At 50.3% G+C, this 21826-nt stretch overlaps 2 protein-coding genes across 4 annotated transcripts in view; one reads left to right on the forward strand and one right to left on the reverse strand.

Moving 5' to 3' along the window:
* Window positions 1-8574, reverse strand: part of CATSPERG (cation channel sperm associated auxiliary subunit gamma) — a 46364-nt gene extending 37790 nt beyond the window's left edge. For all 3 annotated transcript variants that reach the window (XM_053266861.1, XM_053266859.1, XM_053266862.1), the window contains exons 1-5: window positions 8387-8574; window positions 5701-5959; window positions 3894-3947; window positions 3102-3246; window positions 322-448 (exon numbers count right to left, since the gene is read on the reverse strand). In XM_053266861.1, coding sequence (XP_053122836.1) covers window positions 322-448; window positions 3102-3246; window positions 3894-3947; window positions 5701-5959; window positions 8387-8559 — 758 coding nt within the window. In that variant the 5' untranslated portion in view covers window positions 8560-8574. The remainder of the gene's footprint in view (window positions 1-321; window positions 449-3101; window positions 3247-3893; window positions 3948-5700; window positions 5960-8386) is intronic.
* Window positions 8575-8673: 99 nt separating this feature from the next.
* Window positions 8674-20003, forward strand: PSMD8 (proteasome 26S subunit, non-ATPase 8). The gene is made up of 7 exons (XM_053266876.1): window positions 8674-8850; window positions 10466-10538; window positions 11036-11138; window positions 12194-12359; window positions 17109-17209; window positions 17942-18050; window positions 19348-20003. The coding sequence occupies exons 1-7, from the start codon at window positions 8674-8676 to the stop codon at window positions 19483-19485; spliced, it is 867 nt and encodes a 288-aa protein (XP_053122851.1). The 3' UTR covers window positions 19486-20003.
* The last annotated feature ends 1823 nt before the right edge of the window (window positions 20004-21826 follow it).

The raw sequence follows: 21826 nt of genomic DNA on the forward strand, positions 1-21826 counted from the left end.
GACTCAAGAGATGTTCAGGATATAAGAACAGCAAGCTCAAGATTACAAAGGTGTTCCTCTCTCTCTCTCGGAGTAGCTTGCTAAAGAAAAAGCTTAGACAGTTGAATCCTCTGTCCCAGATATCTCCAAACCTGCTTCAGCCTAAGCTCAAGATGTTTCCCTTCTCTCCTTCCTCTCCTGAACACTGAGGCCCAGCAGGATGGCCCAGGCACCCCTTGCCAAGCTCCGCAAATCCTCCAAGAGATGGGCCAGGCAATAGCTAGCACACCTCAAAGCGTTCCTGCATGAAGGCTGAGCCCTGCACTCAAACATCTCCCTCACCTCTTGCTGTCCACAGGCAGACCGAGGTCGTTGCTCTTTATCTTCACATGCATCACTGCGCTGCCACTCAAGAGAGGCATTGGCACATACCAGCACATATTACATACTTCCTCGCTGTCACATTGTCCTAGGGGCAGAAGAAGAGAGAGTGGCACACAGAGTTGTGAGTCACCACTCACCTGGTCGCTTGTGGTGAGCAGGAATCCCTTCCAGATGGCCTATTCTAAAATGGAAGTCCTTTTTCTTTCCAAGCCACAAACAAGTCATGTACCAGAAGCCGGACTAATTAGGATAGTTTTAAGCTAGTGACTTGTAGATTTCTTTGAAAAGCTGGTGTTATGTCCTGAGAGTACTCATTGGCTGCTAAGCTCCAACTGTGGCTGGAGATGATGAGAGTTTTAGTCCAACAACATCTGGGAACTCAAGGCTGAGAACCCTGTCCTGGATCATTTGGGCCTGAGGTACCTAAAAGCTGGCCTCTACAAATCCACTTGCCAGCTTGCCAGCAGTGAATGCACCCAGCCCTCTAGCAAGCTAGGGATGTGCGAACCAACTTGAGGTTGAACCAGTTCGCCATCAAACCAAGCTGAACTGCCCACCCCCTAGCCAGCTCAGAGCCGGTTTGGGGGCTCTAAAGTATTTTTAAAAAACATTTTTTTAAAAAAGAAATACTCCAGTGGCCTCAGGGGGTGCTACAATGGCTGCTGGGACATTGGGTGTCTCTCTGCCATTTCCCCCCTCTGCCTGCTCTTCCAAGGGTCGTTTTGGCCCATTTTCGGGCCATTCTGGCCCTTTCTCCAGTAGTGGAGGCCATTTTGGAAGCTGCCACAGATGCTCCCTGGCCATTTTCAAGGCCCAGTCATGACCCGGGCCATGCAAATGACCACGGCGCATGCACATCGGCCTCTAAAATGGCCCCTGCCGAGAAAGGGCCGGAAGGGCCTGGAAACAGGCTGATATGGCCCTTGGAAGAACGGGGGGTGGGAACGGCGGAGACCCTCCCACAGCTGCAGCAGCACCCCCTGAGACCACCAGATCCAACGGATCTTGCTTTTAATTAAAAAAATCTTTAGAACCCCCAGACCGGTTCGAATTTGAGCGAAGCCAGGGGTCTGTTTGGGGGGCACAAAACCGAACACGTCCAGTTTAACCAAACTGGGTAAATTCCTTTTGTGCACACTTCTATAGCAAGTAGGATGCTCAGCACCTTACCAATCTACTCCCCAGAGGTCCCTTTCCACTGCCATTCTTGAGATAATAAGGAACAGCAGGAATCCTTTCTGAGCAGTCAGAGAGGACTCCCCGTCTAGGTGGCCAGATTTGGCTTTTAAAAAGCCAAACGTCAGACACGGGGAGCATGTCAGGGCTGCGAATGGCAGCTCCTGATTGGGCATGGCTCGGGTTCTTTGAACCCGTTTGCCCAATTATAGCTATGCCCCTGGTTCTGGCAACCTTGCTCCCTGTTTCTTACCCTCTCCATATCCCCAGTGCAAGTGACGGAAGACCTGCTTCTCTTCTATGACATCTGCCTGTGCGCCAGAAAAGGATATTACAGAAGAGAGGGGATTGGTGGCGACCACAAATAATGGCTGGCTAGTGAGCTAAGTCTAAGTTTGTGGCTCCTTGCCTAAAGGGCTGCCTTACTCTGTGTGAATCTGCTCACCTACTAAAGTAATCAGGGGAGGCTCTGCTCCAAGTCCCACTTCCTTCTGAGCTCAGGACAGAAGCTCCTCAGAAGCTGCATGATCCAGGCTACAGTGGAACTCCCTGCCAGAGGAGGTCCATTTGGCTTCATCTCTCAGGACTTTTAGGAAGGTAATCAAATCCACCTCTTCCCAGAGGACCTTTGATTTAGGGAACGATCTATAGTCCATCTAGGTTGCTGTTGACTGAGTCTGGGGCCTTTTTGCTGCTCTTCAAAGCAAAAAGAGGCACCTTTCAAAGCAGGTCTTCACTTCACATTAAGTAGAGGGAGCACAACCGGCCCTGTTCAGCCCCAACACAGCATCCCTCCAGTGGCTGTTGCTGGAGTCTCCTGTGTGTGTTTTCTTGGGGACAGAGAACCATCTTCTGGCTTTGATTCATTTTCTGCATAAACCACTTTGAGAACTTTTTTTTGTTGAAAAGCAGTACATAAATAATAGTAACATTAGTAGAAGTACCTTCTTGCTGCTTGCTTTATTTCACTGTGCTGCTGTTTATGTTTTTAAGATTGTATACTTTTAATGTGCCTATTTTGGGGTTTACATTTTTACATGGTTTGCTGCCTTGGGGAACTTTGAGTAGAAAGGTGGTAAAAAAGAACTACAAATAAGAATACATGTTATTGGCAACAGCAGCTCATCCTAATGAGCTGGGGGGGGTGATGGTGCAGCAATCGAGGCGCAGCTGCCCCTGGTATCCAGCTGCCCCATTGCACCTGTTTCTCCCATCTTGGCCTGCCCCTGTGTTGACAAGAGCTGCGTTGCCATCAGGCAGAGCTTTATGGGCCTGTGCAGCTCTACCTGATGAATGGCTAGCCTGCAGGCAGTGTGACTCTCATTAACAGATGGGCAGGCTGGGGTGGGGTGGTGGGAAGGTGCAATGGGACTGCCGGAACCAGAGGCAGCTGTGCCTCGCTTGACATCCCCTGGCTTGTTAGGAACAGCTGCTGCTGGTTACTGCACCTAATCATGTTCCAATACATGACGTGTTTCTTGACCACATGGCCTGCCCCCCCCCCCCCCGCCGATTCCCACGCCCACTTCCAATCAGGAGGACGTGCAAAGACAGCAGCATACCTGGGACCCTGAATGGAGCAGCCCTCATTTCAATCTCCAGCTGCTCTTGTTTCTGTACCACAGGGTGGACGGGTTCTTCAAAAGCGACAATCACAATCGGTCTAAGCCCGGTATAGTGAGCTAATCGAATGGCTGATTCCGAGTCCTGGAAGAGGAAGGCTAGTCAGTCTCTCGTGGAGTGGCTGACCCAGAGCTCTGTCTGCATTGGCTCCTCTTGCATCCATAGAAATGCACCAAGAACGCACTGGAATGGGGATGGGGGACAGGCCTAACAAGGCAGGAGGGAAGCTGTCACAACCATTAATAGGGCAGGAGAAGCCTCCTGCCCTACTTTGGGAGCTGGGCACGCTCCCCTTTTGCTCGGGTGTGAATGAAAAACAAGATCGGAGGTGCCAGCAAGGATCACGTGCTAAGCTGGCAGCAGCTGGGTCAGTTACCAACAGCTACCTTATTAAAGACCTGGGCACAGCTGCTGGGTAGGAGGGAGCTCTCCAGGCCAGCTGCTGCTTAGCACATGATCCTGGGTGGTGTCTCCAGCCTTGGTTTTCATTCACACACGAGCAGAGAATGGGAGCACGCAAAGCACCCAAACTAGGACAGGAGCCTTCTCCTCCGCTATTCATAATTGTGTAAACCAGCCACGTTAAAGAGTGTCATCGTCAAACCAGTATACATTTCCAGTGCAGATGTGTGCACTGCAGGAGTGGAGCAATTAGGACCTGCCCTTGAAATTATAATTCATGAGTAAAATGACCTGCTAGCTGGTGGATCCTCACAAAGCATGAGGCTTACCTGAAGCCTGCAGCTCAAGTTAATTTTCAGGTAATACGGAAATCCCAGGTAATGCTGAAAGAGAGGGAATTATTTTAGAAGTTCTTTTCTACTTTGAGGAAGCAGGATTTGGCAATTTTGTCACTGGCCTTGTGAGCTTCAGTGGACAAATCGCTGGCTTTTGGCCTCTAAGGAATAATCAATTAAATCTTTAATTAACTGGTGTTAATTAAATATTGGTTAAACAAACTGCAGTCCTAAATAAAAGAGTGTATTTTAAATAACTCAAACACAGGTAGAGATTCTATGCAGTGTTATACAGGTAGCAGGAATTCCCAGGTGTTGTTGACTACAACTCCCATCAGCCCCAGCCAAAGGCCACTGCAGCTGGAAATGCTGGGAGTTGTAGTCAACAACACCTGGGAATCCCTGCTACACGGAACAAGGATTCTAAGGGACCCAAGCAGGTGCTCCCGTCAGAAATCATTGGGGCTGGAACCTCCAAGTCTGTGCAGTGCTGCTCCCTGGGAGTGAGCCACTCAGGGCTGCTATGGAAGAGGTTTCCATGGCCACAGCATTCTCTGACGTTCCAAGGTGCCTCCACCTACTCAGCCAACCTACTGGTTTCCTCACTGATAGGACCACAACATCTTCTGGTTCCAGCTGGGCTTTACCTGAGCAACTCTTGCCTGCAGAGGTGCTCTAACCCCCAGACCTTGGGGCCCCGGTCCTTGGTCTCCAAGGTCCAGAAGGGGGGCTCCAAATAGCCGGGGGGCCTCCTACAGCCACCCCATGCTGTTGAAGTTGATGGGGGAGACATGAACGGACACATACACAGAATGCCAGGTGATCTCATAAGCCTATTGGAAAGGAGACTAAAAAGCAGTGGGGGGGGGGGGAGGGAAGTAAAACTGAAAGTAAACCTAAGGCTAACTTCTCCCCTTTTCTCCCTCCCTTTTGTTTCTTTTTTGATAAGATAAAGAAGATCTTTGAACAAAGAAACAAAGCAGACAGTCAAGAAGAATAAATGGAAGTAGGTAAGAGAGAAACAAGGAAGCAATCACAGAAAAACTGAGAGAGAACTGCCTGGAGTCAAACGCAGGACTAAAAACACTGAGTGGGACTAGGCTCCCCTGACTCTTAAAGTCTTCAACTTAATTTGCATAGTCCTGCCTTTGAGCCACATGAGGATGCACAACCCACACTGAGAAGTCCTTGGATTGCAGCAGCAGAGAACCTGCCCAACACTTGTCTCCTCAGCAGAGGCCCTGTTGTGTGCCCCACCATTTCTCTGAGGTGTGGCTGGTGGCATTGAGGGACAGAGGCTTCTCAGCAGTGGCACCCTGTGTGGAACAGAATGCCATAGGAAACACTGCTAGCCCCTTCTCTGTATGTCTTTGAGCACCAATGGAAGACCCTTTTCTTAGGCGTGCTTTTATGTTGCTATCTTGTTCATCCCGTTGTGTTAATTGGTGCTTCTTGTGCTCTGACTTTTTGTTATAAACACACGTTAGGGCAGTTCACACAATCACAATCGGGGTAGGAGAAGCTGCCTACCCTAATTCAGGAGCAGAAGGCACGCTCCCAATTTTCGATCAAGTGGCAAATAAAAGCAAACTCAGTGGCAGGAAGCTTGACTGCAAGCCCCGGCTGGGTCGGACGAGCACACCCTACCCAGATTCTGTCCCGATTTTGGTAACCCACAATAAACCTAGATTCGAATGACTGTGTGAACCAGGCCATACTTTTGCTAGCTCTTGCTCAGCATGCATTCCAAGGCAGACTTTATCCAGCGGCATCTCCACTCCTACAGGAAACTGGCACTCACTGCATTTTTGTCCTCAGGGTCTATAGCCGAGTCCACCAGTTCCTCAAAGACAGTGGTCACACTTTTAACTACGCTCTGGTTCAAAAAGATATGCCGGCCAGCCCCAAGGGCTCCAAACATGTTGACCGAAGCTGTCCATTTGCAATCTGACGAACTGTAATGTTTCGTTTGTAGCAGGACGAGGAAGAGTAGCCTAGGCGCAGAGTAGAGATGCCACATGGCTGCTGCTGCTGCTTGATGATACTCGCAAAGGAACCTACTGGAGGGGAGTGGGGTGGGGAGAGGGGAAAAACCCACTTGGAACTTGGCTTCTGATTCTAACAGTCCCTTTTAAATGGGAGAGAAAGAGACAGAGAAGTCTATCACAAACATTCAGTCCCATCCTCCCAACATTCTGCTGCTCTTAGCATGACCAAAACAAAAGACCTAGGAAAGGGTTATGTAGATAAAAGAGCTGGCTCAACACAGTCCCTGGGACGCAGGGGGAGCAGGGTTCAGCCTCACCCCAATTCTGTCCCTGAGCACACACCATTTTTAATGTATTGATTATATCAGAAATTCAGGAAAGTACAGGCAGCCAAAAATCAGGTGCATCAGAGAAGTCTGCAGTGGATTTAGGTTGCCCTCTAGTGGACGCTTGTCAGGGCAGTGGGAAAAGGGTAGTCTTGAACAGTGATCTTCACTATTATTCAAGCAGGGGCCCATTTGACCAAAAAAACCCCACTTCAATTTGAGAGTCATTTCCCACCACGCTGACCTCTGCACAGAGTTCAGGCCAGTTCAGCGGGGGGGGGGGGGTTACCTTCAAGGAGCAGGGAGGGTGCTCACCCGCCTCCCGGCCATATTTCCCCCGCTGACGCTGTCTCAAAAACCGCTGGCGCAGGGCAGCAGCATATCTCCTTGCCGCCCGGGTCAGCGTCGGACCAGAAGTGGCCGGTGCACACGCATGACGTGTTGCACGCATGCGCGAGCCCCTTCCGGTCCAACGCTGACTGGGACGGCAAGGAGATACGCTGGTGCCAGTGGTTTTTGAGACCACATTGGTGGGGGAAACACAGCTGTGGGGGGGACGAGCACCTCCCCCCCCACTGCCGCCAAACCAGCCAAGCACCGGTACGTGCACATCCCTAGCCCCTGGGCCTTACAATGAAGAACACTGGTCTAGGATTTAATGCAACAAGCTTCAAAAAAACCTGTCCTCCTTTATAGCCTAGAAAGTGGAATAAATGTCACACAACCAAGCATACAAATTGGTGCAGACTAGAGGGAGCAGGTCAATGAGGAAACCATGGTTGCAAGACTGTGCACACATCTTTGGAAGTAAGGCCCACAGAATTCACCAGGACTTACTTGTGAATAAAACAATAATGTTTAATCAACTAACTGGTCAGATTCACCTGTTTTTAAAATGTTTAATCTTACTCCATTACTGAAAACATGCCCCTGGTTAAACAAGCAACAGGGCTGATTTTTAAATTATTTTTAATTCCAGAACTGCAAGTTGCACTAACCTAGTCTGCAGAAGAAATGCAGGTTTTATATGCTCAAAGATTGAAGCTGAGTTCTATTTGTTACAAATTACCTTTTGTAATTCTCAGAGACTCAGTGGGTGTTTTTGTTTTTTTTGAGACAGAATATTGTTGTTTTCATTGCTAAGGGAAATTGTATGTGCTCCTGTTTGTAACTGATTGGCCCTGTTCTGTGTTGAATAATACTGAAAAGAAGAAAAGAAACACTAGGGAAGCAGCAGCAGCCATTGGAGAGATGTTGCGGTGGGGTTGGAGAGGAACAGCTGCTCTCCCCCTGCTAAATATAAGAGAGCCCCCATATTAGAAGGTGCCTCTTGGAACACTTGTGCATTTCAAGCAGCTATGGAAGATGGCAGAATAACTCCTAGTTCAGTGTTCTCCATTGTAAGGCCCAGCGGCCAGAGGCAGCCCCCACCAACCCTCAGTGTGGCCCTCTAACTTTTTACTGCCTGGGCCTAGGTGCACCTTCGCACAGTCCCCCTGGCACCATGTGGAGACACTGACCTTTGCCTGGGGCAGAGGGCTTTTTAAAGGGAAACAGCCCCAACACCATCTTGGAAAGTGTGCTGGGAAATGCAGCCTTTCCCCGTAAAGGGCTCCATCTCTCTTAAAGAACCTTCCCAGGCAGCCCGTTTTCGCCCCTCTCCCCAGCAGCCCTCAGGGGCTAGGGGGCCCCCGGATTCTTTGAACCCATCCACTCAATTATAGCTACACCTCAGGGCTCTGGCCTGGGAGGGGTTCTGCCAGGGTGGCCCCCACTGGAAAAACCGTGGAGCTCCCGGTCCCAGTATATACGCTTACTTGCAAGTCAGGCACTTGGCTGCATACACCTGTATACAACGTGCGTGTGTGTGTGAGCTGCATAGCACGTGCTGGGAAGGCAAAGAAGGAACGCCAATTATTTTGTAAAGGGGAGCAGGGGAGATGACGGGAGCCACCCACGCGGCTCCTCCGCGTGACGTCACGTGCCTGAGCACGGGTGTCACGTGGCCCGCCACGAGGCCCCGGGTGCCGGCCAGCCAGACGGTGACGTCATCGCCCGGCCCTCCAGACGAACGACACCACAGCCAGCCCTGACGCCACACTTCCCGCCCCCGCCCCAAATAAAATCTTCTCGCGGGGCGCCACCCTCTGTAACGTCAAATTCTGCCCCTTACAGCTTCGCGTCCCTAACGCCTCCACTCGCTCCTCCGCTCCCCGCCTCAGAGGAGCGGTTATCCCTCTCCACGCATGCGCCCGCCGAACCCTCTCCGGGACTGAGCGGCTGTCGCGTCACTGGAGGCGAGGCACGCGCGTGAGGGGGACGGCCCCCCCTTCCAGGGGTTCTCATGGAGACGAGGCGGCTGCCGTAAATCAAGATTGGTCACGCAACTCCTCCTCCTCCTTTTCTTTCTCTTTCTTTTTGCGACTTGCCGTCAGTGCTTCGCCGGTGCTTCGCCGATTCATGGCAGCGGCGGCCGTAACGATCATGATGGCGGCTGGAGGGCCGGTCCTGAACGGGGCCGACGCCGGGACCGCGGGGCTGAAGGAGGCGGCGGGCATGTACGAGCAGTTGCGGGCCGAGTGGAACCGCAAGAACCTCAACCTGAACAAATGCGGCGACTTGCTGGGGCGCCTGAAGGTAAAGGAGGGGAGGGGGCTAGAAACCGCCACGGCAAGGGAGGGGCGGGGGGCCTCGAAACCGCGCGGCGGAAGGGGTGCCTGAAAACGGGCGGGGGCTGGCGCTGAAAGCCGATATCCAGGGGAGGGCGCTTGGGCGGGGGGGCTGGCCGCTGGAAGCGGTAGCTGGCCCAGGGGGCGGATGCTGGCCCTTAGGCAGGAGGGGGGAATCGGGGGGGGCTGGAACCTGGCGCTGCGGGTGGGGTAGAGGAGACTGGCCCCCAGAGCCCGAGTGGGGGCTAGAAAAGGGGAGGAGCGGCATTCCCCGGGTGGACGCGGGCGTTGAAAGGGGTCACGGTGTGGCCCGGGGGAGGATTAAGCGCCTCTCTCGCAAGGCAAGGGTGGCCGGGCTGTGGCTGGACTGCAGCTGCTGCCCCCGTTGGGGCTGGGGATAATGGGAGTTGTAGTCCAAGCACAGCGGGAGCCTCCTTCAGCTTGGCCACCCCTGCCGAAAAGGGTCTTGGGGGAGCAGAAAGCAGCCGCGGAGAGCCCGAAGAGAAGCGGCTAACGGGGGTTGGAGAAGGTGGAGGGGGGCCCGAGTCCATCAGGACAGGGTGAAGCGGGGTCAGTGCGGGTAACTTTGGGATCGCCCTGCCAAGCAGCCGGCCTGCCCTCGCCAGGAAGCTGTCAGAAGCGAAGCGAGTGACTCAGCGGGGATGTGTTTGTTTCTGCCCAAACCCTTGTTTGTCTCTTGCCTGAGACGGGCTCTAATTGTGGGGCGGAGGCAAGCCAAAGCATTCACCCATGGGGCCGGAGCTCAGTGGGAAAGTGTCTGCTTTGCATGCTGAAGGTCTCAGGTTCACTCCCGGGCGGCATCTGCAGGTAGGTCTGGAAGAGATGCCTGCCTGTAACCTTGGAGAGCCGCTGCCAGTCAGTGTAGACGATACTGAGCTAGATGGACCAAAGGTCTCTGACTGGGTATAAGAAGACAGCTTCCTACCATCTTATACATAGACATAGGAAGTCTGCCTCTGACATTGGCCAGCCAGCGGCCACGGAGAAGCTCCGAAGCAAGGCAAGGGTGCAGCTGCTCTCTCCAGGACCTTATGGAGTGGAGTCCTGCCTCGAAGCAAGGAGGTGCTGCTTCTGCCTGTCTTGGCTGTTAGCCACCAGAGAGTGTTCCATCCCCCATGAACGTGGCTGGAAGTGTTTTCACATGCCACTTACATTAGCAGCTTCAGCATTCAGTGCTTGGTCACCGACACTGGTCCCAATGCCGTGTGACTGTGATGACTCCGATCTCAGGGTTTCTCCTCCCCTCACCACCATCACCGAAGCAGCCAGTGAGGAGGCTGGCTGCAGCAAAAATAAAAAATAAAAAATTAATAATCTTCATTTAAGCTATTAGAAAAAGGCCATGGGAGGTGGGCTAATTGGAGATGGTCTCCTAGCCAAGCTTGGTTCATGGGCTGGTGGTTGCCAGCCACTGGATTACATTGGCAGCTGTACATCATGAAACTTGTGAGAGTTAATTTTAGGCTGGTGTATAATTCTGACGCTTCTGCTTGGCACGGGCAGGGCAAGTCTGGGTTGTGTGCAGAGCGGCTTGTTTGCAGGATCTCTCTTCTCTCTTCTAGTTGGCTCTGCTCGAACTCAACTTCCTGCCCACCACTGGCACAAAGCTGACTAAGCAGCAACTTATTTTGGCACGTGAGTATTGCCCAGTCATGCCTGGGGGCTAGGCCACCATTGTTCGGGGGGCTCCTAACGTAGGAAGAGGGCCAAATCAGGTCCCCCAGTGTTTCAGATGGGAAAACTTCCTATCCAGTGTTCCCGCTAAGGCGTGCACATGTGCACGCACTCACATTGACACACACACCCCATCCCAAGATCAATGGCCACCTCTGTTACATGGCTTGGCCCCTTTCTGCTAAGTTGAGATGTTGGCAGAAGGCCACTTTCAACCCCATTCCTGCAGCATGAACTGCTGCTTTAGCCTCTAAGCTATGTTGGCTTGCCAGTCTGTTAGGTCCCTAGTTTGTTGATCTCTTCCCTCCCTCCACTCCTGCTGCCTGTCCTGAATTGGCCAAACCAGACAGGCAGAGATCCTTGCCAGTTGGAGGTAAGAGAGTGGGTTAGTTATAGCTGTCTCTAACTTAAGAGTACACCTCTGTTGTGTTAATGCTCTCTCCTTCCTGCCCTCCCAGGAGACATTTTAGAAATTGGAGCGCAGTGGAGTATCCTGAAAAAGGACATCCCCTCTTTTGAGAGGTACATGGCCCAGCTCAAATGCTACTACTTTGATTACAAGTAAGTATTCCTGCCTTCTTGTGCAGTGCGGGGCTCACAAGGAATTGTTTTACTCATCAAAGCTTTGTTTGCAAAAACTTGGAGTAGATTTATAACTCTCAGATAAGAAGCTGGAAAGATACTTAGTTAGAGTTGAATCTATAGAACCTCAAAACCCAGATTAGTTTTTTCTTGATGTCTGTTCTGGAGTAGTACCCCAAACACCCAGGAGCCACACTTTTCTTTTCTTTTCTTTTTTGAGCTTGGTGGCCCACATTATTTTTTGACCATCAATATTTCCTTCCCTCTTTGGAAGAAGTATCCAGTGTGAAAGGAAAGACCACCTCTTCCAAGACTTCTGGTACAAGAGTGGGTTTCATGGCAGACGGACATGAAAGGAAGGACAGAAATGGCAAAAGGATGCATCTTGTTCTCCAAACACAGGAAAGAAGTTTGGCCCCTTTCCTTCCCAAGAGAATCAGGCAGTGGGGGCAGCTCTTGCTTTGTAAGGAATATCTGGGGAAGGTGACTTTGACCCAGAATCTAGGCATGACTTGAGCCCTTCTGCAGATGCTAGACTGCAGCTCCCACAGTCCCTGACTATTGGCCGCTGGGGGTGATAGGAGTTGCAATCCAAAAACAGCTGGAGGGCTGAAGTTGTGCAGCCCTGACCAAGACCAAAGGCTCTTGTTGTTGGGCTACATTTCCGTCCGCCCCAGAGGCCAAAGAAATGGTGCGATTTATAGTCCAACAGCATCTGGGAACCCAAGATCGAGAACCCCTGGTCTAGACTGACTGAAGGAGATGCCTTTCTAGTGTGGAATCCCCGATACCAATTATCCAGAAAGGATCCCCCCTCCTGTGGGGAAACGAGCAGCAGAAAGGATTGCTACCTTCCACTCGGAGGCAGCCCTACTGTGAGGTGCAGTCAGGTGACAGAGCATGGTAGCAAGAAAGGAAACGGACCTTGCACATGGAACCGGATCCATAGGGAAGTTCTGCTGCACATGCTCCACTGCAGTGAGCAGGAGCTGTGCAAGCGTGTGGCTGACCCCTCCTGTCTGCCCACCTTGCAGGGACGAGTTGCCGGAGTCAGCCTACATGCACCAGCTGCTGGGCTTGAACCTCCTCTTCCTGCTGTCCCAAAACCGTGTGGCAGAGTTCCACACTGAGCTGGAGAGGCTGCCCTCAAAGGACATCCAGACCAACATCTACATCAAGCATCCCGTGTCTCTGGAGCAGGTACTTTCTCCCCTCTTGCTCTCGCCTTGTGGATGGTGCCATAGAGGCCTTGCCTCCTGAGCTGCGGCATAAATGATTAACTTGCAAGATGCCTGTCTGTGTGCCTTTGGGTGGCTGGGGGGAGCAGCTTTCCTTTTCCCCCGTGTCCTTATGCTGCCTTTTCATACAAGTGAACTATAAAACAGAGAGAGAGGGTGTGTGTGTGTGTGTTTAACACATGTTTATACCACCCCATACACAAGTCCTTGGATGGTTCACAATCTAGAAACACAACAAACATTAATATAATTAAAACAGTTTGAAATACAGATAAAAACTCTAAAACTTGCTGAAGAATGCAAGAGGAGATATTGCAGATACATTCTGGTGAGCAGTTCCAGGCACTGGGAGTAGTAATGTGGAAAGGGCGGGGTGGTTTGAGGGAGCAAGCGGCTCTCAGGTAGCTGAGGGTGAAAGGGAAGAGTCCAGGGCTTCTCGTGGAAACAGTGCATTGTGGCCCAGGGTATACACAGCCCCAAGAGAGCCAGTGAGTTCAGTTCAATTTTATTGCGATCTTTGATCAAATATACAGTCCAGATCAAATAAAAAGAACCTGAAAGGTAAATATCAATACAAATGTATATATGTATATACACATGTGGAATCTATTAGAAAAAGAAAAATTGAGATGTAGTATAGGGATAATTGCGATATAATAATAGAGGATAAAACAGTTAAAAAGATGGAGGAGGGGAGAAAGAAAAAAGAGCGGGGAGACAAACACGATTAAAATTGACCATTTCTGATGCATCATGTGCAGATCTTAATCTCAGCCATTCAAAAATTGGCTACCGCATGTGTGAAGTATCGGTGTATTTATCAGAAAGAAATAAGCTTATAGAAAACTCATCCAAATTATCAGGGTATCTAAGAATGAGAGGAGCAATATAGTTGGAACACAGCTCACAGTGCTTCCTTCATTCTCTCAGGTGCCTGACAATTTCCACCTGTGGGCTCTAATTTTCCTCTGCCCCAGCTTGGAGCCACCTGTGAGAGGAGTGGCTGAGTTTTGGGGTGCTTATAAAGGCGGAGGGAGCACCAGTGGTAGGCAGCTGCCAAAGGGGGCTGGCCTTTGGTGCCGGACTGAGTTCTTGGGGGAGGTTATATTAAGGCGGGGTTGGAGGTCTGGGCTAAAGTCTGTTAGTCCTCTTTTTAGTGGGTTGTGCCAGTCCTTTTGTTGCCATGTGGTTTTGGCTCTCTTGGAAAGGGTGATGTGGGGGGTACGTCTGGCAGCTTTGGGGCAGCTATTGTTGTTGTGGTAGGGAATAGAAGAATTTGCATTGGTAGGGCAGCTGGCTGTTACAGGGGAAGGGAAACTAGTAATTTAGTAACTGTTTCCACTTCTGGCTGCCCTGTCAGCTCTCAGGCCTTGGGGAGCAGTTCCAACTACCCATGGAACCTAGCCATGCTCCTTGGGAATGCCAGGTTTGTTCAGAATAAGACCGACTCATCCATTACTTGATCATGGATGAGGGAGCAGACCTGGCTTGTATAACTGAGACTTGGGCAGGGGAGGCTAGTGGCCCCATCTGGAACCAGCATCTCCCACCAGATTACTCTGTTGTGGAGCAGGCATGGGGAAGTGGGTGGGTAGGGTGGAGTGGCTGTGGTCCATAAGAATACCATTTCCCTTACCAGGGCCCCAGTGCGACAGTTGCCTTTTACTGAGTGTGTATTTTTGAGGCTGGGAACAAGGGATAGATTGGGGATTCTGTTGGTGTACCATCTACCCTACTGCCCAATTGCCTCTCTAACTGAGCTGACAGAGTTGTTCTCAGGGTTGGTGTTGGACTTGTCCATTGCAGCTCAGGAGTTCATAGCAGCCATGACAACTATGGGTCTGTCCCAGTTAGTTTCAGGACCAACTCATGTTGGCTCAGTTTGGTCTTTTGTTTGGATCATGGGGGTGTTCCGTGGGTGGGGTATCTGAAGCAGCAAGGTAGGCGAATGGAACGCAAGTGGAGGAGAACTCGGTTTGAAATTGACAGGACACGGCATAAAGCCCGTTTGAAGGTTTATGCGGAAACAGTGCATGCAGCAAAAAAAAAATTGGTCTGTGCACATTGCTTCTGCAGGTTCGTGTTCAGCAGAGCTGTTCCAGGTTGTGAGGAGTTTGATTCAGTCTCCTTCCATTTCAGATCAGTCCCTGGAGACTATGCTCTGCTGTAATACCTTTAATGGGTTATTTGTGGACAAAATCTCATGTATTTGGGCCGACTTGGGATTCCACTGTTTTTGCAGAGTCTCTTAAGCTGGTGTCCAGTAATGCCTCTTGCAGTAGTAGATTGGATCAGTTTCAATCTGTGATGCCTGAGGATGTGGTCAAGCTGCTTTGGGTGGTGCGACCTACCACTTGTTCTCTGGATCCTTACCTGATTTGGCTGCTTCTATCTTGCAGGGAAATTAGGAACATAGGAAGCTGCCATATACTGAGTCAGACCATTGGTCTATCTAGCTCAGTATTGTCTTCACAGATTGGCAGCGGCTTCTCCAAGGTTGCAGGCAGGAATCTTTCTCAGCCTTCTCTTGGAGATGCTGCCAGGGACGGAACTTGGAACCTTCTGCTCTTCCCAGCTCGGCTCCATCCCCTGAGGGGAATATCTTAAGTGCTCACACATCAAGTCTTCCATTCATATGCAACCAGGGTGGATCTGCTTAGCTAAGGGGACAAGTCATGCTTGCTACCACCAGACCTGCTCTCCTCTCTCTCCTCATATATCATTAACTCATTGCTGAGGGAGGGCAGGATGCCTCCTTGTTTGAAGGAGGCAATGATTAGGCCACTTCCTAAGAAGCCTTCCCTAGATCCCTCAGTTTGGATAGTTATGTCTCCAATCTCCCATGGTTGGGCAAGCTGATTGCGACAGTGGTGGCTAACCAGCTCCAGGCAGTTTTGGAGGAAACTGATTATTCTAGACCCATTTCACACTGGCTTTAGAGCAGGCTAGGGGGTTGAGACAGCATTGGTTGGCCTGCTGGATAACCTTTACTGGGGAATTGACAGAAGGAGTGTGACTCTGTTGGTTCTTTTGGTTCTCTGTGACTTTCAATACCATCGACCATGGTATCCTTCTGGATCGCCTGAGGGAGTTGGGGATAGGAGGCACTGCTTTGCAGTGGTTCCACTCCTATCTTTCAGGCAGATTCCAAATGGTGGAGCTTAGTGACAGTTCCTCTTTAAAACGGGAGATATTATATGGAGTCTTCCGGGCTCCATTCTGTCACCAGTGCTTTTTAACATCTACATGAAACTGCTGGATGAGGTCATCAGGAGATTTGGTGCAGGGTGTTATCAGTATGCTAATGACATCCAAATCTATTTCTCCTTATCATTAGGATCAGGAAATGGCATTAATTCCCTAAATGTCTGCCTATGGGCAGTAATGGGCTGGATGAGGGATAACAAATTGAAGCTGAATATAAGCAAGACGGAGGTGCTCATTGTGGGGGACTGGAATTGAGGGATGGGTTAGATCTTCCTGTCCTGGATGGGATTACACTCCCCCAGAAGGGACAGGTATGCAGCTTGGGAGTGCTCTTGGATCCAGGCCTCACCCTGGTATGTCAGGTGGAGGCTATGATCTGAAGTGCTTTCCATCAGCTTCTGCTGATCTGACAGCTGCGTCCATTCTTTGAAGAGAATGATCTCAAAACAGTGGTGCATCAGCAGGTTGCCTCCAGGCTTGACGATTGCAATGCCTTCTATGTGGGGCTGCCTTTGTATGTAGTCCAGAAACTTCAGTTAGTTCAAAATGCTGCAGCCAGACTGGTCTGTGGGGTAACCTGGAGAGACCATATTATGCCTGTTCTCAAACAGCTGCACTGACTGCCAAAACCGCCTTGAGATTGTTTTTAATGAAAGGTGGTATATAAATTCAACAATAAATAAATAAAATAAAATAAAAATGTTTCCGGGCAAAATGCAGAGTGCTGGTTGGTTATCACCTTTAAAGATTTAAATAGCTTAGGTCCGGGTTTCCTGAGAGAGCACCTTCTTCTGTATGATCCCTAACGCACGTTGATGTCATCCAGAGAGGTCTGTCTCCAGTTACCACCAGTATATCTGAGCGACTCGGAACCGGGCCCTCTCTGTAGCTGCTCCTGGTCTATGGAATGCACTCCCAGCAGATATCCATAGTCTGGGCTTGTTGTTGACCTTCAAGAGAGCCCTAAAGACTTGCTTGTTTGGCCTGATCTTCCACAGTTTTTAAATTGTGTTTAAGTATTTTAATTGGTTTTAAATGGCTCTGAATTGTGTTAGATTTGTTTTTATATTGTTTTTAACGTGTTTGTTTTTAAATGGTGTTTGTTTTTGTTTTTTACTTATTGTGTACCACCCAGAGCCTTTGGATAGGGCGGTATAGAAGTGTAATAAATAAATAATAGAAGGAACAATACAGAAACACACAGTCAACTGTCTCAATATCTCCATTTCCACAAGGACACAGTCTCTCCAAATGGGGAACTCTCCTAAACCTGCCCTCTAGTACTGCAGGAGAGCTAGTCATTATCAGGGGATTGGAAGACCTCAAGGTCCCTTCCAGCTTTGACTTCTGCTTCATAGTCTCCTCTTGACCTCACTCAAAAGGCCAAGAAGTGGTCTTGGAAAGAGTCTATTGTGAATAGTTTGGGGTATGATTTTCTTGGAAAGACATGGCTTATGTTTTTTAAAAAGTGATCACCCTGGTTTTGTTCCCCTCCTGCTTCCAGTACTTGATGGAGGGCAGCTACAACAAAGTCTTTCTAGCAAAAGGCAACATCCCAGCAGAGAGCTATGCTTTCTTCATCGACATCTTATTGGACACAGTCAGGTGAGCCACACGTTCTTCGCTTTGTTGGAGCAGGCTACTCAAGCCTAATATGAGCCCCTCACTAGACCTTTTGGCACATAGGAAGAGGTGACACTTTTCTCGCATGCTGGCCCTCTGGCCCTTTCGCTTATTGGTATACTCGGAAAAGCCGCCCCCCCCCCCCGGAAGAAAAAAAATAGTCTGTGTGCACTTGGGGTGGAAAAGGAAATGTTTCAAGAAACATGTAGGGGTTTCAGAATTGAATTGAATTCTGAACCCGAAATTCTGATGCAGGTTGTTTTGATGTGAATTATATTAAAACTCCACTTTCAGCTAAGACTGGTCTCCTGACCAGCTTATAACTCCAGTGCACACAAAGTTACAGTTACAACAGGGGGTACATGAAGGTCGTCTTTTGGCAGCTGGTGACATTGTCCAGGTTCCTCTTTCTGTGAGGTGATGAGGGAGAGAGACAGAGCTGCAGGTGGGCTGAGAGGCTGGTTCTAGCCCTCAGAAGGAGCCCTTGCCTTGGCCTGCAGAGTCCTTCAGTCCTTGGCAGTCAGTGGCATAGAAATGCAAAGTGAGAGCATAATCCAGCCACCATCAGGCCCATCGGTTGGTTTCCACAGGAGAGAATTAAGGATGTGCCACTCACCCATTGCCATCAGGGAGGTTCAAAGGTGTTTTACCCTGGCTGGACTGTGGCCCAAGTATCCACAGTGGATCAATGGCTTGCCTTCTCTCTCTGGCCAGGGACGAAATTGCCAGCTGCATTGAGAAGGCCTATGAGAAGATCCTGTTCAATGAGGCCACTCGGATGCTCTTCTTCACCCCCAAGAAAATGACTGACTATGCCAAGAAGGTGAGTTGGGCAGAGCCAGGCTGTGCTTTGGGTGCTGAGTCCCAAGAGCTATGCACAGGGGCATCTTGTCTTTCCCGAACGTCCTCCCTACAACCCTCCCACCTCAACATGATCATGAGTCTGTCTGAAGTTGGGCAGGTAGCTGCAAGGAGTGGGACTTCCTCTGTGGCAACACTCCAGGAGGAACTTGTTTCCGTGGGAAGGCCATGTCACTTGTATCCTTCAAAGACTAGTTGAGACCCTTATGTCGGAAGACCTTTGGCTGAGGCACTTCCAGCACTGGTGTAACAGAGCCAGCTTCCATTTCAGGTCAGTGGGAGCCTTTTCTCTTTAGAACCTCAAAGCAACCCATGTGTTGCCTGTCCTGGAGAGGACTTTGTCCAGAATCTCCTGCCAGTCAGTGTTGCTGGATGTCCCAAAGCAGGAGCGCTCAGCCTTGGGTCCCCATCCTCCTCACAGCAGTTGTGCTCTTCTTCCCACTCTTGCTTCTCAAAGAGAGGGCAACTGCTTTGTGAGTGGGAGATTCCTTATCCACCCACACAAGGCTGTGGGGGGGGGGGGTGTTGGTCAGAAGAGAGAGAGCACCAGTGACGGCAGAACAGCTCCACATCAGTGATGAGCAAGGGCAGGGGTGAGCAGTTGGTCTTGTTCTCAAGTAGATCTGCATAGGAGAGCCAACATGGCAGTCCTCTTGAGCATAGTTGGGAAGAAATCCTGTGTCGCTCAGGAGGACTTGCTTCCAAGTAAACCTGCACATGATGGGGCTCTAAGGGAAGTAGGCTCAGTATCCACAATTTGGCAAGGAGCCTACCCTTTTCATTTCCACCCACTCCTAATTTCTTTGTCCCCCCCTCCACTCCAGCCTGGTTATTTGTAGGCTGGTAAATGCCTTCTGCCAGCGCTTCTTGGACATGAGTCCCCAGATGTTGTTGGTCCACAGCTTCCTTTGTTCCCAGCCCTTGGTGATTGTGGCTGGGGTTGATGGGAGTTGTAGTCCAACAGCATCCGCAGACCCAGGTTTGAGAACCCCTGCCTTATGCCTATTTGCAAGCCAGATATCTTGGCTTTGTTTCTTTTAGGTTTGTGTTGAGGCTTTGATAAACAGCTTTAAACATAGAAGGCTATTCATAATAGAACTCTAGATGGGCTTCCTTCCCTCCACCCTGGTGGAATACAGAACTCCCCCCGCCCCGCCCTGCCATATGTGATGTTAAATAGGAGCACCTTGCTGGAGAAACTAACCTTAATGTGCTTGGTGCGGTTTGCTTTTTTTAATGCTCCTCCTTTAAACTTTCAGCGTGGCTGGATTCTAGGCCCACACAACCACTACTGCTTCATGGGCCAGCAACAGAAACCCGAAGATGCCACTATCCCCTCGACAGAGCTAGCCAAACAAGTGATCGAATATGCTCGACAGCTGGAGATGATCGTCTAAGCGGGCCACCCCCATGGCTTGGGACTGTGGGCTGTTTTCCACTCCCTCTTTTAGCCTTTTACTAAAGTTCCCATCCAACTAGCAGCCTTTTTACATACATGGAAATAGGTTGGGGTTTTTTGTGGGCTGTGTGGTTATTCTCTCCCCCCGCCCCCAGCCACCTGATGGAATGCCAGAGTAAAAACTGGGCCCATCTCTGTGTCATTGGCAATTGTGGTGTTTGCTGGTGCAGGATGGGGGAGAGTTCTGGACCTGGTTTGGGGACTGGTTGATCTTGGGCTTCTCCGACCTCAAACGGCAGGAAACTTTCCAAATGTTCAGAGGTGATGTCAGGTGCTTTCAGCTGCCCAGGAAACAGGGTTTTCCTGCTTGCTGGTCAGCACAAGGTTGAACTAGCCTCCCAGAGTTTGAATCTGAATTCTTTTTTAACCGTTATTATTTGGTACCTTGCCGTCATCTTTTGGTGCAGATCACTCAAAGGATGTTTGCAGGTTAAATAAACAATGCCATTTCTTCTACATATGTAACTCTCCTGAGTGTTGTAAGTCCCAGTTACTAAAATCGGGGTGGGTGGGGGTGGCTATTGGAGAGTAAATCACTATCATGGCTAATGGCCACTGAAGAAAACTCTCTACCTTCAGAGAGAATGTCGCTTGGAGTGCCAGATACTGGAGAGAGACATAAACCAGATGGCTGAGAGATGGAGTTGGACTAAATGGGCTTCTGGTGTGATGCCTTTAACATTGTCAGCCTTAAAAAGCCCAACTGTTCATTTGAGTATGCTTTTTACCTCCGAACCACCAGAATCTTTGAGTGAAATGTGAGCAATTTCACTTAGTGTGCATATTTAAACTTTGTGGGTCCCCAGATGTTGGACTGCAACTCGCATCATCCCTTGCCACAGTGGCCTTTGGTGAAGCACCATATTATTTACATTTTATATCCCGCTCTTTCTCCAAGGAGCCCAGAGCTGTGTACTACATACTTAGGTTTCTCTTCACAACAACCCTGTGAAGTAAGTTAGGTTAAGAGAGAAGTGACAAGTGACTGGCCCAGAGTCACCCAGCAAGTATCATGGCTGAATTTTGGATTTGAACTCTGGTCTTTCCGGCACTCCACTATACTGCGCTGGTCAAGCCCCTGCCTGTGTTGAACCAAAGGAGGCAGAGTAGCCACTATGGTGTTGCCATCTCATCCAGTGCCCTCTGCTAGAACCTGGATGGGTGCCAAGCCCATTCCTGCCTCCCCCTCTCAGCCCTGAAGGCAGATAGAAAGCCTTTGCACTCTCTCTGGCTCAGGCGCCTTTGCTCTTTTGGAGTTCAGCAGTGGGTGTTGGGCTGCCTGTGCTACCGTCATCAAAACTGTGGGCCGAACCATCTTTAGAAGCCTAAGCAGACCTCCACCCCTCCATCCACCAAACTCCCAGACCTGCTTATTTGTGCCGAGGGCTTTTTTCCTTCCCCAGCCATGGCAGAAATCATCCCTGTGAATCTCATAGCCACCGCTGGGCCCTGGACGGCACTTGCCAGTAACGGGCGGCCTAGCTAGCAGTGGGAGCCCCAAGCATCCAGTGCAGTTGGCTTGTGGACCTGAGAGGCGGAACTGCTAGCATGGGCTTCCTGTAGCCAGAATATGCAACTAGAAATCGACTCACTTCAGATGTGTGTGAGAAAGTGAAGAGCTGGATTTTAACTTGCATGTCATCTGGGGGGGGGGGGGGAGAGAATCTGAGAGCATCTGTTTTTAACATAGACATCATTGAACTCCAAAGAGAGAAAAGCTGGTCTTGTGGTTGGTAGCAAGCATGACTTGTCCCCTTAGCTAAGCAGGGTCTGCCCTGGTTGCATATGAATGGGAGACTTGATGTGTGAGCACTGTAAGAGATTCCCCTCAGGGGATGGAGCCCCTCTCTGGGAAGAGCAGAATGTTCCAAGTTCCCTCCCTGGCAGCATCTCCAAGAGAGGGCTGAGAGATTCCTGCCTGAAACCTTGGAGAGGCCGTTGCCAGTCTGAAGATAATACTGAGCTAGATAGACCAATGGTCTGACTCAGTATATGGCAGCTTCCTATGTCCCTATGAGTGGGGTATTCCTTATCCACCCACACAGGAGGGGTGGGTGAGGGGAGAGAGCACCAGCAACAGGGGAACATCTCCACATCAGCTATGAGCTAGGGCAGGGGGTGGGTGAATCTTGGCCCTCCAGCTGTTGTCGAACTAAAACTCCCATCATCCCCAAATTCTAGTTCAATAGCAGCTGGAGGGCCAGGTTTGCCCACTCCTAAGCCAGGCTCCCCACCCACCCGGAACCCTGGTGCCTGAACAGAGCCACGGACCCAGTATG

The sequence above is a fragment of the Hemicordylus capensis genome, chromosome 7 (assembly GCF_027244095.1).
Source record: "Hemicordylus capensis ecotype Gifberg chromosome 7, rHemCap1.1.pri, whole genome shotgun sequence".
NCBI classification, from domain to species: domain Eukaryota; kingdom Metazoa; phylum Chordata; class Lepidosauria; order Squamata; family Cordylidae; genus Hemicordylus; species Hemicordylus capensis.